This window comes from Theobroma cacao, chromosome 4, assembly GCF_000208745.1.
Source record: "Theobroma cacao cultivar B97-61/B2 chromosome 4, Criollo_cocoa_genome_V2, whole genome shotgun sequence".
In the NCBI taxonomy this organism is placed as follows: Eukaryota; Viridiplantae; Streptophyta; class Magnoliopsida; order Malvales; family Malvaceae; genus Theobroma; species Theobroma cacao.
The window spans coordinates 2277006-2289730 of NC_030853.1; the positions used below are offsets into that span (position 1 = coordinate 2277006).

A 12725-nucleotide genomic window follows, 5' to 3' on the forward strand; every position below is an offset into this window, starting at 1 on the left:
TTTGATGAAAATACGTACTTGCATGGAGTATTCAATCTTGTACAACCATTGTAACATACCTTTTCAGAATGGACATGTCCTTTCATTTAGTTATGTTCTTGAACTGAAGTAAACAGCACAACCTTAAGTTGATTGAATCAAACGTTGTTGTTTTCATGAAAATGGGTGATTTTTTTAAAGAATCACCAGTTGTGTCTGTTGTGAAAAGGTTCATCGAAACAACGCTTGTGATTTCTATTTAACCATGATATCTACTACGTCATTAATCTATCACTTCGTTAGCCTTTAATTGGCTCTAGGCCTCTAGCATTTGTTCATGGCTGGTGTGGCATCAGAATGCGCGAATAATGAAGACAAGGACAGGATCAGCACCTTAGCTGACGGAATTCTCACTCACATAGTCTCTTTACTTCCAACCAAAGATGCAGTTATGACTAGCCTTTTGTCCAGGAGATGGAGATCTGCTTGGACTTGTGTGACTAATGTTGAACTTGATGATTCCAAGGTGTCTAATTTCGAGATGTTTGCAGAGAGAGTTATGAGTGTACATGATGCCAGAATAAAGAAGTTTACCCTACGTTGTAACGATTGGCATAATTCACAGTTGATCCATCAGTGGATTTCTACTGCAGTTATGCGCAATGTTGCAGAACTTGACATCAGTTTAGTCACATTTGAAATGATCAACTTGCCTGATTGCGTTTACACTTGTGAAAGCCTTGAAGTTCTAAAGTTAGCAGGATGGTTCGCTTTGGAGGTTCCTGATAGTAAGGTGGTGTCTCTTAAGCGTCTCAAGTTCCTCTCCTTCAGTTGGCTGCAGATTAAAGATGATAGTTACATGACATTACTCTTATCTGGCTGTCCTGTCATTGAAGAAATCCACATTTACAAATCAATGTGGGAAGGTTTATCAACATTCTCTGTTTGCTCACCGTCATTACAACGTTTATCGGTGGACATAGAGGGGAGACAGGTTGCTTCGAAGCACTGCACTTTTGTCCTTGATGTTCCCAACCTGAAATACCTTGCACTCCTAAATGATGTGATGGCTTTAAGTGAAAACTACTTTGAAGAACAAGCATCCTCAATAGTTTCAGCACGCCTTCAAGTTGGGAATTGGGTTTCACCTGTACCTGTAATTGTTAAGCTTCTCAATCGCATTTCTAGTACTATAAATGATCTGTGGATATCATACTCTACTCTAGAGGTTTGCTCTCTATTGTCTCTTCAACTCTTGTTCTGATACTTGAAGAATTTTAATGGATTTTTTTCTAAAGAATGTATTGCTCTCTTTTACCTGTAGCCAATTGGTAGAGCCAATGATTATGCGCAACTAGCTGCGTTTAATAACCTGGAGTATTTGAAGTTGGAGGTAGAATCTTTTGCAGCATCTCATTACTGGTCCGTTGTGCATCACTTACTCCAACTTTCACCCAATTTAAAACTGCTAGTCCTTACAGCAAAGGTTTGTTTCAGATTCTAATAGATTGATGAGCTTTGTATGTAAGTGCTTGAAAGTCGAAACACAACATCTGATGGGTTTGGTTTTTCCACTTTGTGGCCTATTGTCAGGGATTTGCAAGCTTTGCCGAGTGGCATCAACCAGATGATGTTGCCGAGTGTTTGTTGTCAAATCTTGTGACCCTTAAAGTACAAGGAGTTGATGGTGAGGATAGAGTGATGGAACTGATAGAGTACTACTTGAGGAATGCAATGGTGTTGAACCAGATGTATATTTCTTCCCGTGTCTTACCAGAAGTGGGAAACGATCAAATTCAAGAGAGATTGTCAGCGTTTGCATGGGGCTCGAGCACTTGTCAACTTACAATTTCTTGACATTGTGTTGCTTCTATTTCTTCACCAAAGACAGATTCTGTTGGTTCAGTATTGGGTTGTTCTCCGCTTGAATGGTGTTTGAATTCCTGTTTGAGTCCAAGGAATTGACTCTTTTATGTCATGTTTTAGTTGAGTCTTTCAAATGAGATTTCTATCATCTTTGGCTGAGCAAAAGGGAAAAAGGAAGAAAAAAAATGATCCACAAATAATGGCATGAAATTCCAGGAGTTGATACCATGTTGCTCATTCTACCTAAAGAGTTGTAATGTAGACTACTACTTAACCAGCACATTTAGAGATGTAAACTCTCAACACAGCATTACTACTATTGATCAGCTCAAAGACACATATGTCATTCGCTTGCAAAGCGTTTTCCTTTGCGAATAAACTCCATCCGCTTGTTAAAAAGGATCTCGAAGGATAGGATTTTAGCTTCACATGCCATGATCTTCCTGCAACTTGAAGGATTACCATGCGAGTTCCTGGCATATATCTCTTGGCAAACCCAAATGGCAAAAGCTGCATGGTATGAATATCTGATTAGTATCAATATATTAAATTCACTCATTGATGGCTATGATCATAGAAGGGAAAATAATAATGAAAAATCATGCATAGATGTCCTTTTCTGGACAGCATAGATGCTGAACTTTGCATCTACATTATCAGAACATGTATAAAAAAAAGGATAACCATACCAAACAGTGATTGTTCAAGTAACATGATCTCACTAGAACTTTGAAATTTGGATTCTTTGATTCAAGGACACCAGGGATTCTAAGAGACGAAGCCCCTTGAGTATCCTGTGAACCAGCAGTTTCCTGATGTCTCACTTTGTTAAGATTGACTGCACAAAATTATTACATAAAAGAGTTACCACTGTTTTCTGACATATCTGCAGGATTTAGGGTAGTTTAACTTTTAATTTACCTTGGGGTTTTTCAGATTTTTGAGCTGCAAGTTTGTTGTGAGGGCTGGAAAATGCACCTGCATAAATACTGGGATCAATGTAGTCACTAAACTATTTAGAAAGTATATTGTCATCACTCATCACCTCACTATCCTCAAATGGAGTTCACATGATATAACAAAAATGTACTAACCGAGTGATTGGTACGAGTCTTCAACTTCTTTGCTCTCAGTTCTATTAGTATTTGAATATATTCTCATCTTCCTACAGATTTCAACAGAGTTATCATCACCTTCATTACATTGTAAAGGTGATTTTTCCCTTCGTTTTTTGCTTGGTGGCATGTCATCCAAGATTTCAACAGAGGTATCACCGTCTTCTTCGCTTGCTAGTCCTTGAGATTCTCCAGTAAAATTGAGATTTCCAGCTTGACTGCTATTGATTGGGTATTGTATTTCTGAAGCTCCCTTATCAAATATTATTATATTGAAAAGACCATTCCCTTCATATCTGAAAACCACAAAGTCTTGCAACTGTAGAGAGAAATGCTCAACAAATTGTCTCCAACCACCCTGCATCCATATTTCAGCATTAGACTTTGTCAATTCAACTTGCCAGACTGCTCCACTTGGGACCATGAGAAATATTGGGCTTGGGATTTCACTTCCATATTTTTTAACAAACTGTGCTGGAATTTTCTGCAAGAAACCTTTAATTTAACACATATTGCAGAGGGTTGTATGAAAGCAGTAAGTAACTAGGCAGTTAAAATGTACATCCAGCCATTGTTTTTCTAATATATGGCAGTTAAAAAGGGGAATCAAACAACTTTGTGGAGTAAGGAGGTAAAATGTTGGGCAGATTATTGTTCTGTCAAAGCCTACAGACACCAATTATCAACCTCAAAGCCTGTTGGGATTCCATCGAACAGGATGAAATTTCAATTGCAAATCAGGCAAATACACAGAATTTATAGGATCCTAATCAAAAGCTTATGATCATTATTTCTTGCATTAGCCAATCAAACCAAAGAGTTTGTTCTGTCAAAACCTACAGACACCACTTATCAACCACAAAGGCTGTTGGACTTCCATCAAACAGGATAAAATTTCAATTGCAAATCAGGCAAATATACAGAAAATTAATAGGACCCTAATCAAAAGCTTATGATCATTATTACAGACAACTTCAAAACAAAGAGTTTCTTTGGGAAGTGAAAATAACAGTGTTAAAAGGTCAGGAAAAAGAAAATAACAGATAGGAATCTTCTACATTAAGAAAAAGATATTCCTGCGCTACAGCAGACTTTAAAATCAAATTCAAGTTTATGATGCAGAAAAGATTACTCACCAGTTTTCCATGCTCAATAGCATCCCTGAGAAGTACCTTGAAAAAATGGGGTTTTTTGGACTTAAAGTTGAGGCTGCCATGATCTCTCTGGCCAGTGCGGGAAGCCATAGCTTTAGCTTTTGCATACTAATTCTCCGCCGAAGCTTAGATTGTTAATCTAAATTTTAATTGGAGAAAAAAAATTATTAATTTTTTTGTAGACCACTTCTCCATTAATGCCAAAGCTTAGATTGTTAATCTAAATTTTAATTTGAGAAAAAAAATTAATTAGTTATTAATTGATATTCTTTAGATGCATTAAGTATCCAGTTCTTTTAATAGTTCATATTTAATGCAAGTCAGTATCCAGTTCTTTAGGCAACTCATATTTAATGCAAGACTTTGTTCAATGTAAATCTTTATTGTTCTTAAGTTGAATAATGAAGTCAAGTCTAAAAGAAAGTTATATAGATGTAACATAGAGAAAGAGATACGAATTGAATAATATCGTTCAAAAATCCTAACTAGATGTTTTCAAAGAAAATGGTGCAGGGTTCTTGGCCTCTATTCACAATTGGTGCTTAAATCAATAAATCATACTCAAAGTCCCTAATCATGCCAGTAATTTGTTCAATGAAAGACCTTTTTAATTTACTTCATTAGCTAAATTATATTGAACTTGCCTGAGTGTTAGCTTCAGCAACAGATCCTGGGTTTGATGCATCTGCACATGCTTTCTTGTATCTGTCAATAGTTGTTCTGACACTGAAAAATTATCAATAGTAGTTCCGGTTATTCGAATGAGGTTCTATATTGTCTGATCACAAAAAGCACCATCTCATTCATCATGCTTAAACACCTTACTACCACCTGATTTTATCCATTGAAGTTACAAATATGTAACAGAAGAAAGCTAGTCAAATATTATAAGGGTTCACTTTTCTAACCAGGTGGACAATATGAATAAAAACGCACATTTCACTAAATGCTCCTGGGGAAAATATGACCTCATCAATTCATTAAAATTCAATAATCTAGCAATAGATTCACTTGCAGATTAATTTAAACCTGATCTAAAAAAAAAATCTGAACCTGGATGCAATTGAACCTACCTATCACATAGCTCATACCTGTACACGTCTAGCAGCAGAATATCCATCGCCAAAGACACTGCACTTCACATGACAATACTCGAGTACACCCAATTTTCAAATTTCCAAAACACTAGCCAGAACAGTTAAACTTTCATGCCATTTGAACTCACATAAGACTTTGCTTAGCCTTTTATTTAAATTAAACAGAGAATATTAATCACAACAAAAGACAGAGTTTTCAGATTAAAAACTATTCATATTCATCCCCTAAAAACAGTAACTACTAACCATTAAAAACAGTAGGCACTAAACATTGAAATTGAAAATTATTCAGATTCATCATCAAATTCCTTTTTGACATTAAAAATTGTTAAACATAAATTTTATAAAAAAAAATCTAAAATTCTCAACACAAAAAATACTGAAGCCAACTTTTTCTTTTAAATGTTATGAAAGTCGAATAAAAACAAAGAAAATAGAAAAAAAACTGTATCTATTAATAATTTAGAATACTTTCTTCCTTAACATAAGATTCTTGAACTGCATGTACAATTACACTTTGATTTCATTGATGCTTGAAATCCAGCAGCTCCATATGTATTCTAAGATCCATGTATTTCCTACTTATACCATCAGAGAGAATAAAAGAAAATAAGAGAAAAACAGAGAAGAATAAAAGAAAGTAAATCACCACAAAAATATATACAGAGAGAGAGAGGAAGGGAAAGCAGGGCCTACACAATAAATTAACCACCACGGAAGCAACACAATCTACGTGACAGAGTTTTCAGCTGTGGCTGACGGAGACGGCAACTAGAAGTGCGGGGACGGAATATAGAGAGGAGAAGCTTGTAGTCCTTTAATGGCAAAACGAAAGGTTTTGGAAGAAAAAAATGGTTAGAAGGTGGATCGTCAGATGTAAAAAATGTTTTCAAAGGAATTGGAACAGATAATTATGTACAAAATTATTATCATTTTTTCAGAATTATTATCTTATTCTGGTTATTTTTATAATTTTATGAATTAAGATAGATAGGTGTTTTTTGATTAATTATCTGGACATGCAATCTTTTAGATTAATCTACCAATACAGCGTAATTTAGAACAATTCTGTAATTAATTAGTAGTAAGTGAAGAGATAAAGTTTGATCATCCTAAGAATTGTAATTTTTCAAATTTTATTTTTCCAGTGGAAAGTGCCATGAATAAAAGAATAAAATAATTTAATTAATTCGTTTAAAGGCTTTTATTAGCATTTGCGTTATGGTTAAAAAATAATTTAATTAGCATGTAATTGAGTCCAAAATGCATGCCCAAATCGAGAGACTAGTTGATTCCTAGTAATAAATGAAGCAAACTTTTATTCATTTAATAAATTCATATGGGCATGCATGCTCACAATATTATATAAAATTATCTTTTACCTTGAATTAGCTTTAATTATTCAATAAACATGCATAAAAATTAATCAAGATATCTTGCAGATGTTTTCAGAAGATACTCCATCTGTTAAAATCTGAAATTTTATCTTAAAAAATTTGGTGTTGGAAACTTTAGAAATACAAAATGTTGTAGCATAATAGTGATACATCAATTTGATTTTTCTTTTTCTTTTTATTTTTTTCGTTTTAAACAATTAGCAACACAAGAAGCTCTCACTATATATATATATATTTCCATAATCTAACAATTAATGATGTGAGAATTTTTTTTTTAAAAAAAAATGAAATATTCCTTTCCATAACTTAAGGAATTGACCGAATCCATATAATAAATGAAATACTAATGACACATGTTGTTTCTGATACCCTCATTTAACAAGAGGTTTACCAATTTTTTGACCATCAAGACACAACAAGGCTCTTTGAAAATGACCTTAGGGCTCCATATACTACTATAAATAGAGGGTTGAAGATACGTCCAGTAGATTAAACGTACACTTCTTAGAAAAATATTCTCGAGTTTCAAGTAGTTTAACTTTCCACTTAAAGGTAATTTTTCTTTTTTTTTTTCCAGAGTAAAAATTATCTCTCTTTAATTCTACTTCTCTCATGTTCAAATTCGTTGAATTGTTTTAGTTATTTATTTATTTTTGCTATAATAAATGACAATTCGGTAAACACATATATATTTCTTTATATAAAAATATATAAATTAATTTAATTTTATGTAAATACATACAGTATTCTTATATTACATAAGATCAGTTTGGCTAAAGAAGAAAAAAAAATGTAGAAGATGAACTTAATGAGAATTTAAAAGCTAGAAATGATTCAACGGATGATGGATGATAGAAGAAGAACAGAAATTGTTCATGGACCAAGTGTGCATAATTATTATAGCCAAAGCCATGATCCTTCAACCAACATCATCTGCACAACTTCCTTCAGACACTTGGTATCCATTACTTTAACAGGACTAGCAATTCCTAAACAACTATAAGGAGATCTATAAAGAACAAATTACAGAATCTCTATCATATTTCTATGTTGGCTATAACGCAAGGGTGAGTTTTCCTTGTGGTGATCTGGTCGTGAAAATGGACTATGTACAGACTTTGGTGTTTGAAGGCTTTATCTAGTAGAAGGGTTTTGTCCAGGGAGGAAGGGCGGTTTACTCTTAAGGGATTGAAGGGTTGGTTATTGGTGTTAAAGGGACTACCAGACGACATGCAATGCGGATTTCTTTTCCTTCATATGCAGTTTTTAATTTCTTATTGTTTTTGGTTTAACTTGTTTTCTTACGCTTTCACCTTCAATTGTGAACACAGGCACAATGGATTTTCTGTTTCCGGTTATTGTGGGAGTGGCAATCCTGCTCACTATTCTTGCACTCGTGGGCCTATTCTATAAAAAACAAGCCAAGCCGAAAGACAGCGAAGGGAATACAGATGCTTAACCGTAGGTTTCAATAAAAAAAAATGATATATATATTTTATTCGAAATTAACCTTCAACGAAAGATATGAGGTTAAAGTAGCATTATATATAGATGTATTGGTTTTAGTGTGATTTGGTTATGTTTTTATTCTGTCTTAATTAATAAAATTAGAGTGATTTCGATATTTTATTTTATTTTCATGTTCGTTTCTTTTTTTTTTATTAATTGGGAAAAGGATGTGATCTTCTTTTATGATAATTCTCAAAACTAGGGCCATGCATATCTTTTATATTGTTGCCTACTAATGGCATATATATAGTTTTTTTTTTTTCCCGCTAAGCCTAACGTATCCAGCATGATACGAAACTAGTCCTTAATCACACAGGCAGCTTCTCCATGTGATTTAACTTGAGAATGGTGATGATAATACCTTTGAACCCAAAATCTGAGTGACGAAATCGTAGAATTAAAGTTTTATAGCCTCCAATTTGGTGAATAAAAAACACATAATACTTGCAAAAATTACTAAATTATTCAAAAGAATTCAAATAAAAATTTATTTTTTATGATATTTAATTAAGTTCTTGTAGTTTTATTTTGGATAAAATAGATCATTATGATTAACAGTTGATTAATTAACATTATATTGTTTGTCATTTTATGTCTAACATTGACATATCGTTGGCGTAGAAGATGACATATCATATGATTATGTTATAATGCCACGTCATATAACTAGTCAAGAGTTTATTTAATTAAAAATAAATTAAACATAATAAAAAAATAAATATTTATTTAGTTTTTTTAAATAATTCAAAAATTTTTTTAGATATTATATCTTAAAAAACAATATAACATACCTAAACCCCATGTGACAACGACCATAATTACCCTTCTTCTTTCTTTCCCTTTTAACAAGGTTTGAAGATTTCAACAAAGTAATAGATGTAAGATACAATTACTATAAGCAAATGTACAAAATTATAATATATCACCAATTTTTTTTATGACTATTTGAATTGTTATGTCTAGTAGGACTATTGTGTTTAACATATAGCAAGAAAATAGGCTAGTTGGTCGAGTTAAAATCAAACCTTTATCTAATATTTGGTTTGAAAATCATATAACTTGTTTTTTTTTTGTTTAATTTAATATGTTAATTTTCAAAAATTTGTTTTATATAAAAAATATTAACTGAATTATATAATTGCCCTTAGCAAGACTAACGGTTCCTGCATGGTAAAATCAAACCTTTATCCAATGTTTCATTCAAGGATCAGGCGAACTAATTGTTTTGTCTATAAGCAAAATAAAAGTGTAATTTATTTGATGAAGACTTTTGTAGTAGAGAAGAAATTTAGGGACATAAATGAGTTATTGTTATACTGATAATTATGGGTACTCGACTTGATAATATAGAGTTTGGGTATCTTATATTTGATTATGGAACGAATTCAAGTATCACCCTTACGATAGTTTAAACCCAAATCCAATTATACATATCACTAACAAAAATTTGAATATTATTGACGAAATTTTTTATTAGGAATGTCGTAACGTGCGGGTCCGGGAACCCGACCGCCAGACGCAAATGAAAACTCTAAAAAAACCTAGGAGTCGCCATCAATCTTTTTTATTAGGTGCGATTGGTCACCTATTGACTCGATTCTAATCGATGAAGCCTTAAATTACTTTTAAACTCACCGAAAAGAACCTTAAACTGGTCTACATTTTTTTAGATCTAAATTCGAGAGTACGGTTACGTTCGAGGAAGGATTAACACCCCTGGGACGCCCATTCCATGAACGGTACAATTTTTCAATTATCCTATTAGGCTTTAATTCTTAATTTCACTATACTTCCTTAGTTATTACTCTATTATTTTATCTCCTATTTAACCTAAAATAGAATGCAAATGTGTGGCAATATGAAATGCATGGCGTGAGATAAAAATGTCGGACGAATAACCTTTTATTGAGGACATTTACCCGAATCTGCCCATCATACTGGTGGGATCCGAGATGTTCTTTCACCTAGGAAATTATCCGAGAAACTCGCCTTCGCAAATTCAACAAATAATTCCCATCATTGAGGTCATCGTACGTTTTCTTTTAAAATAATATTTTCGTGCATAATGAACCTAATACGAGCAAAAAACTTTTATTAAAGATATTTCTCGAGCCCTCCCATCATATTGGTGGGACTCGGAGATACTTTTTCACCCAAAAAAATTTTCGAGGAATACCCGCCTTCGCAGGATCCTTGGAATGTCCCATCATCGGAGCTTAAACTCGAAAACATAAATATTTATATGCAATGATATGCATGATGCAATATATATGCTATGCTAATACAATTATCTATTTTTTGGTCATTTATTATTATTTAATTATTATTTTTATTTTATTTTTTATTATCATATTTTTCTATTTTTTCTTATTATTATTTTTTTGTAAGCAATCTTTTATCCAAACCTAATGCCTAAAATTTTATATCTATGTTTNATAGAAATATTTATATGCAATGGTATGCATGATGCAATATATATGCTATGATAACACAATTATCTATTTTTTGGCATTTATTATTATTTAATTATTATTTTTATTTATTTTTTATTATCATATTTTTCTATTTTTTCTTATTATTATTTTTTTGTAAGCAATCTTTTATCCAAACCTAATGCCTAAAATTTTATATCTATGTTTAATTCTATTTTTTTACTTTCTATTTTATTTCTTTTACATAACATTTTATTAATCTATAGTTTATACCACTAGATATTTAATGCTTAATTTTAAATTATTTATTGTTTTGGAATTTCCTTGATAGTTTATACTAGTCTATTTATTTGATGTCATGGGTTTTACCTTTTCATACATTTATTATATATATACATTTGAATTATTATTATTATCATTTTTATTATTTATTTATTATATATATATTTTTTTTACCTATTATTTGTTTATTTATTATTTTATTATTTATTTTTTGAATGATTTTGTGTTTTAAAAAAACATTATTTATAAAACATTTTGGGATCTCAAAATCGAGGCTCTCCCATCGTACTAGTGGAGCATTAATTCGGATCCTGAACCTAGAGAAAATGGGTCCAGGATTGCGATTTCTCGCGTCCCGACCAATCATCCCATCATCGATTATATTGTATTTGTAGTTAATGTAATGATATATTATTTTTTTTAAAGAGTTAACTTTCTAATATTGATTCTCATACTTATTTTATTATAATTATTTTAATATTTAATCTATTAGTTTCTAATTCTTGATTTAATCTATATATGAATCTTTAGCCTACCATTTATTTCATTCTTTTATGTATTATTATTGTTTTATTATTTTTATTCTTGTTATATTTGTTCTCTAAATCTAACACTATAAATATATTTTATTTAGCAATCTACTTTTGTTTTGCATATATGCTTCATTTACTTAAGTGCAAATATTCTTTTCATTTTTAAACAACTTTATTACTATGTGTACATATATATATATATATTATATTTTTCCATGGATATTTTATTTTAATATTTGTGTAGTTTAGAACATCAAGTTAAAACTATTAAATCTAGATCATACCTATTTAAACATTAATCCTAAAACCCAATATAATAAATCAACCTAAATCACCCAACAAATTTGAGAAAAATAAAAAGGTTTACCTTTGTGGGTCAAGTGGACCCAAGCTGTCAAGCCGACCCGCGGCCCGTCCCCAAAGCACTGTCCAGCCCCTTTGTCTAGCAGCCTTTAAACCTTAGTGTGCCAAAACGGCGTCGTTTGAAGGGCTAAATATGAACTTTTTGTGGGTCAAAACGATGACGTTTCACAGTCACCAAACCTTAGCTATAAAACCTTCATTTTCTCCTTTCCTCTTCATTTTCTCTCTTCTATTTCTCTCTCTAGCCGCCAGATTCTCTCCTCTCTCTCTAAAAATCTCACCTTTCTCTCTCACACTAATCTCTCTTCACCGGCCACCACCCAAGACCAGCATCACCACCGGCTACCTTGATTGGCCTTCCCTCATTTCACCGATCACCCAAACACTTTCCCTTTCCCGGCGCTGGACAGCTCTTTCTCACTACCCCTCTCTATCCTACCGCCGACCACCCAAAGCTCCAGATCTTTCCTAATCGCTGGTCGGCTCTCTCTCTCTTCCTAAGATCGATGACCGTTCAGATCTCCCTTACACAACCCTCTTCTATGCCCACCAGTAACCTGAATCTTCCCCTCTCTCGTTGACCGATCGACGGTAACTGTCGTAACGTGCGGGTCCAGGAACCCGACCGCTAGACGTGAATGTGAAAACGCACTAAAAAATTAAACTAGGAGTCGCCACCAATCCTTTTTTTTTTACTAGGTGCGATTGACCACCTATTGAATCGATTCTAATCGATGAAAACTTAAATTAATTTTAAGCCCACTGAAAAAAACCTCAAACTGGTCTATATTTTTTCTAGATCTAGGTTCGGGAGCACGGTTACGCCCGGAGAAGGATTAACACCCCCAGGACACCCGTTCCATGAACGGTACCATTTTTTATATTATCCTATTAGGCTTTAATTTTAAGTTAGCTATATTTTCTTAGTTATTGTTCTCTTATTTTATTTTCTATTTAACCTAAAATGGAATGCAAATGAGTGGCGAGATGAAATGCAA

At 32.6% G+C, this 12725-nt stretch overlaps 2 protein-coding genes across 8 annotated transcripts; one reads left to right on the forward strand and one right to left on the reverse strand.

The window, feature by feature from the left end:
- Window positions 290-1939, forward strand: LOC18601013 (F-box/LRR-repeat protein At3g26922). The gene is made up of 3 exons (XM_007031816.2): window positions 290-1207; window positions 1304-1465; window positions 1573-1939. Exons 1-3 carry the CDS (start codon window positions 317-319, stop codon window positions 1834-1836), a joined length of 1317 nt encoding a protein of 438 aa, XP_007031878.2. The 5' UTR covers window positions 290-316; the 3' UTR covers window positions 1837-1939.
- LOC18601014 (B3 domain-containing transcription factor VRN1) lies at window positions 2015-6097 on the reverse strand. 7 transcript variants are annotated; one of them, XM_018118885.1, is made up of 7 exons: window positions 5908-6097; window positions 4759-4840; window positions 4097-4253; window positions 2940-3444; window positions 2767-2823; window positions 2535-2683; window positions 2015-2355 (listed from the first exon to the last, which is right to left on the reverse strand). In XM_018118885.1, exons 3-7 carry the CDS (start codon window positions 4202-4204, stop codon window positions 2116-2118), a joined length of 1059 nt encoding a protein of 352 aa, XP_017974374.1. In that variant the 5' UTR covers window positions 4205-4253; window positions 4759-4840; window positions 5908-6097; the 3' UTR covers window positions 2015-2115. The 7 variants fall into 7 exon arrangements, with proteins under 7 accessions (XP_017974374.1, XP_017974376.1, XP_017974375.1 ...); XM_018118887.1 differs by lacking the exon at window positions 5908-6097 and having other exon boundaries at window positions 2940-2979; window positions 3022-3444; window positions 4759-5368; XM_018118886.1 differs by lacking the exon at window positions 5908-6097 and having other exon boundaries at window positions 2568-2683; window positions 4759-5379.

Excerpts from the sequence above, each read along its gene's own strand:
- LOC18601014 (XM_018118885.1), bottom strand. The coding sequence starts at position 4,204 with ATGGCTTCCCGCACTGGCCAGAGAGATCATGGCAGCCTCAACTTTAAG. Across the intron at positions 3,445-4,096 it reads CTATTGAGCATGGAAAACTG|AAAATTCCAGCACAGTTTGT; the intron begins GTGAGTAATCTT and ends GGTTTCTTGCAG. Across the intron at positions 2,356-2,534 it reads ACTTGAACAATCACTGTTTG|CTTTTGCCATTTGGGTTTGC; the intron begins GTATGGTTATCC and ends CATACCATGCAG.
- LOC18601013 (XM_007031816.2), top strand. The coding sequence starts at position 317 with ATGGCTGGTGTGGCATCAGAATGCGCGAATAATGAAGACAAGGACAGG. Across the intron at positions 1,208-1,303 it reads TATCATACTCTACTCTAGAG|CCAATTGGTAGAGCCAATGA; the intron begins GTTTGCTCTCTA and ends TTTTACCTGTAG. Across the intron at positions 1,466-1,572 it reads TGCTAGTCCTTACAGCAAAG|GGATTTGCAAGCTTTGCCGA; the intron begins GTTTGTTTCAGA and ends GCCTATTGTCAG.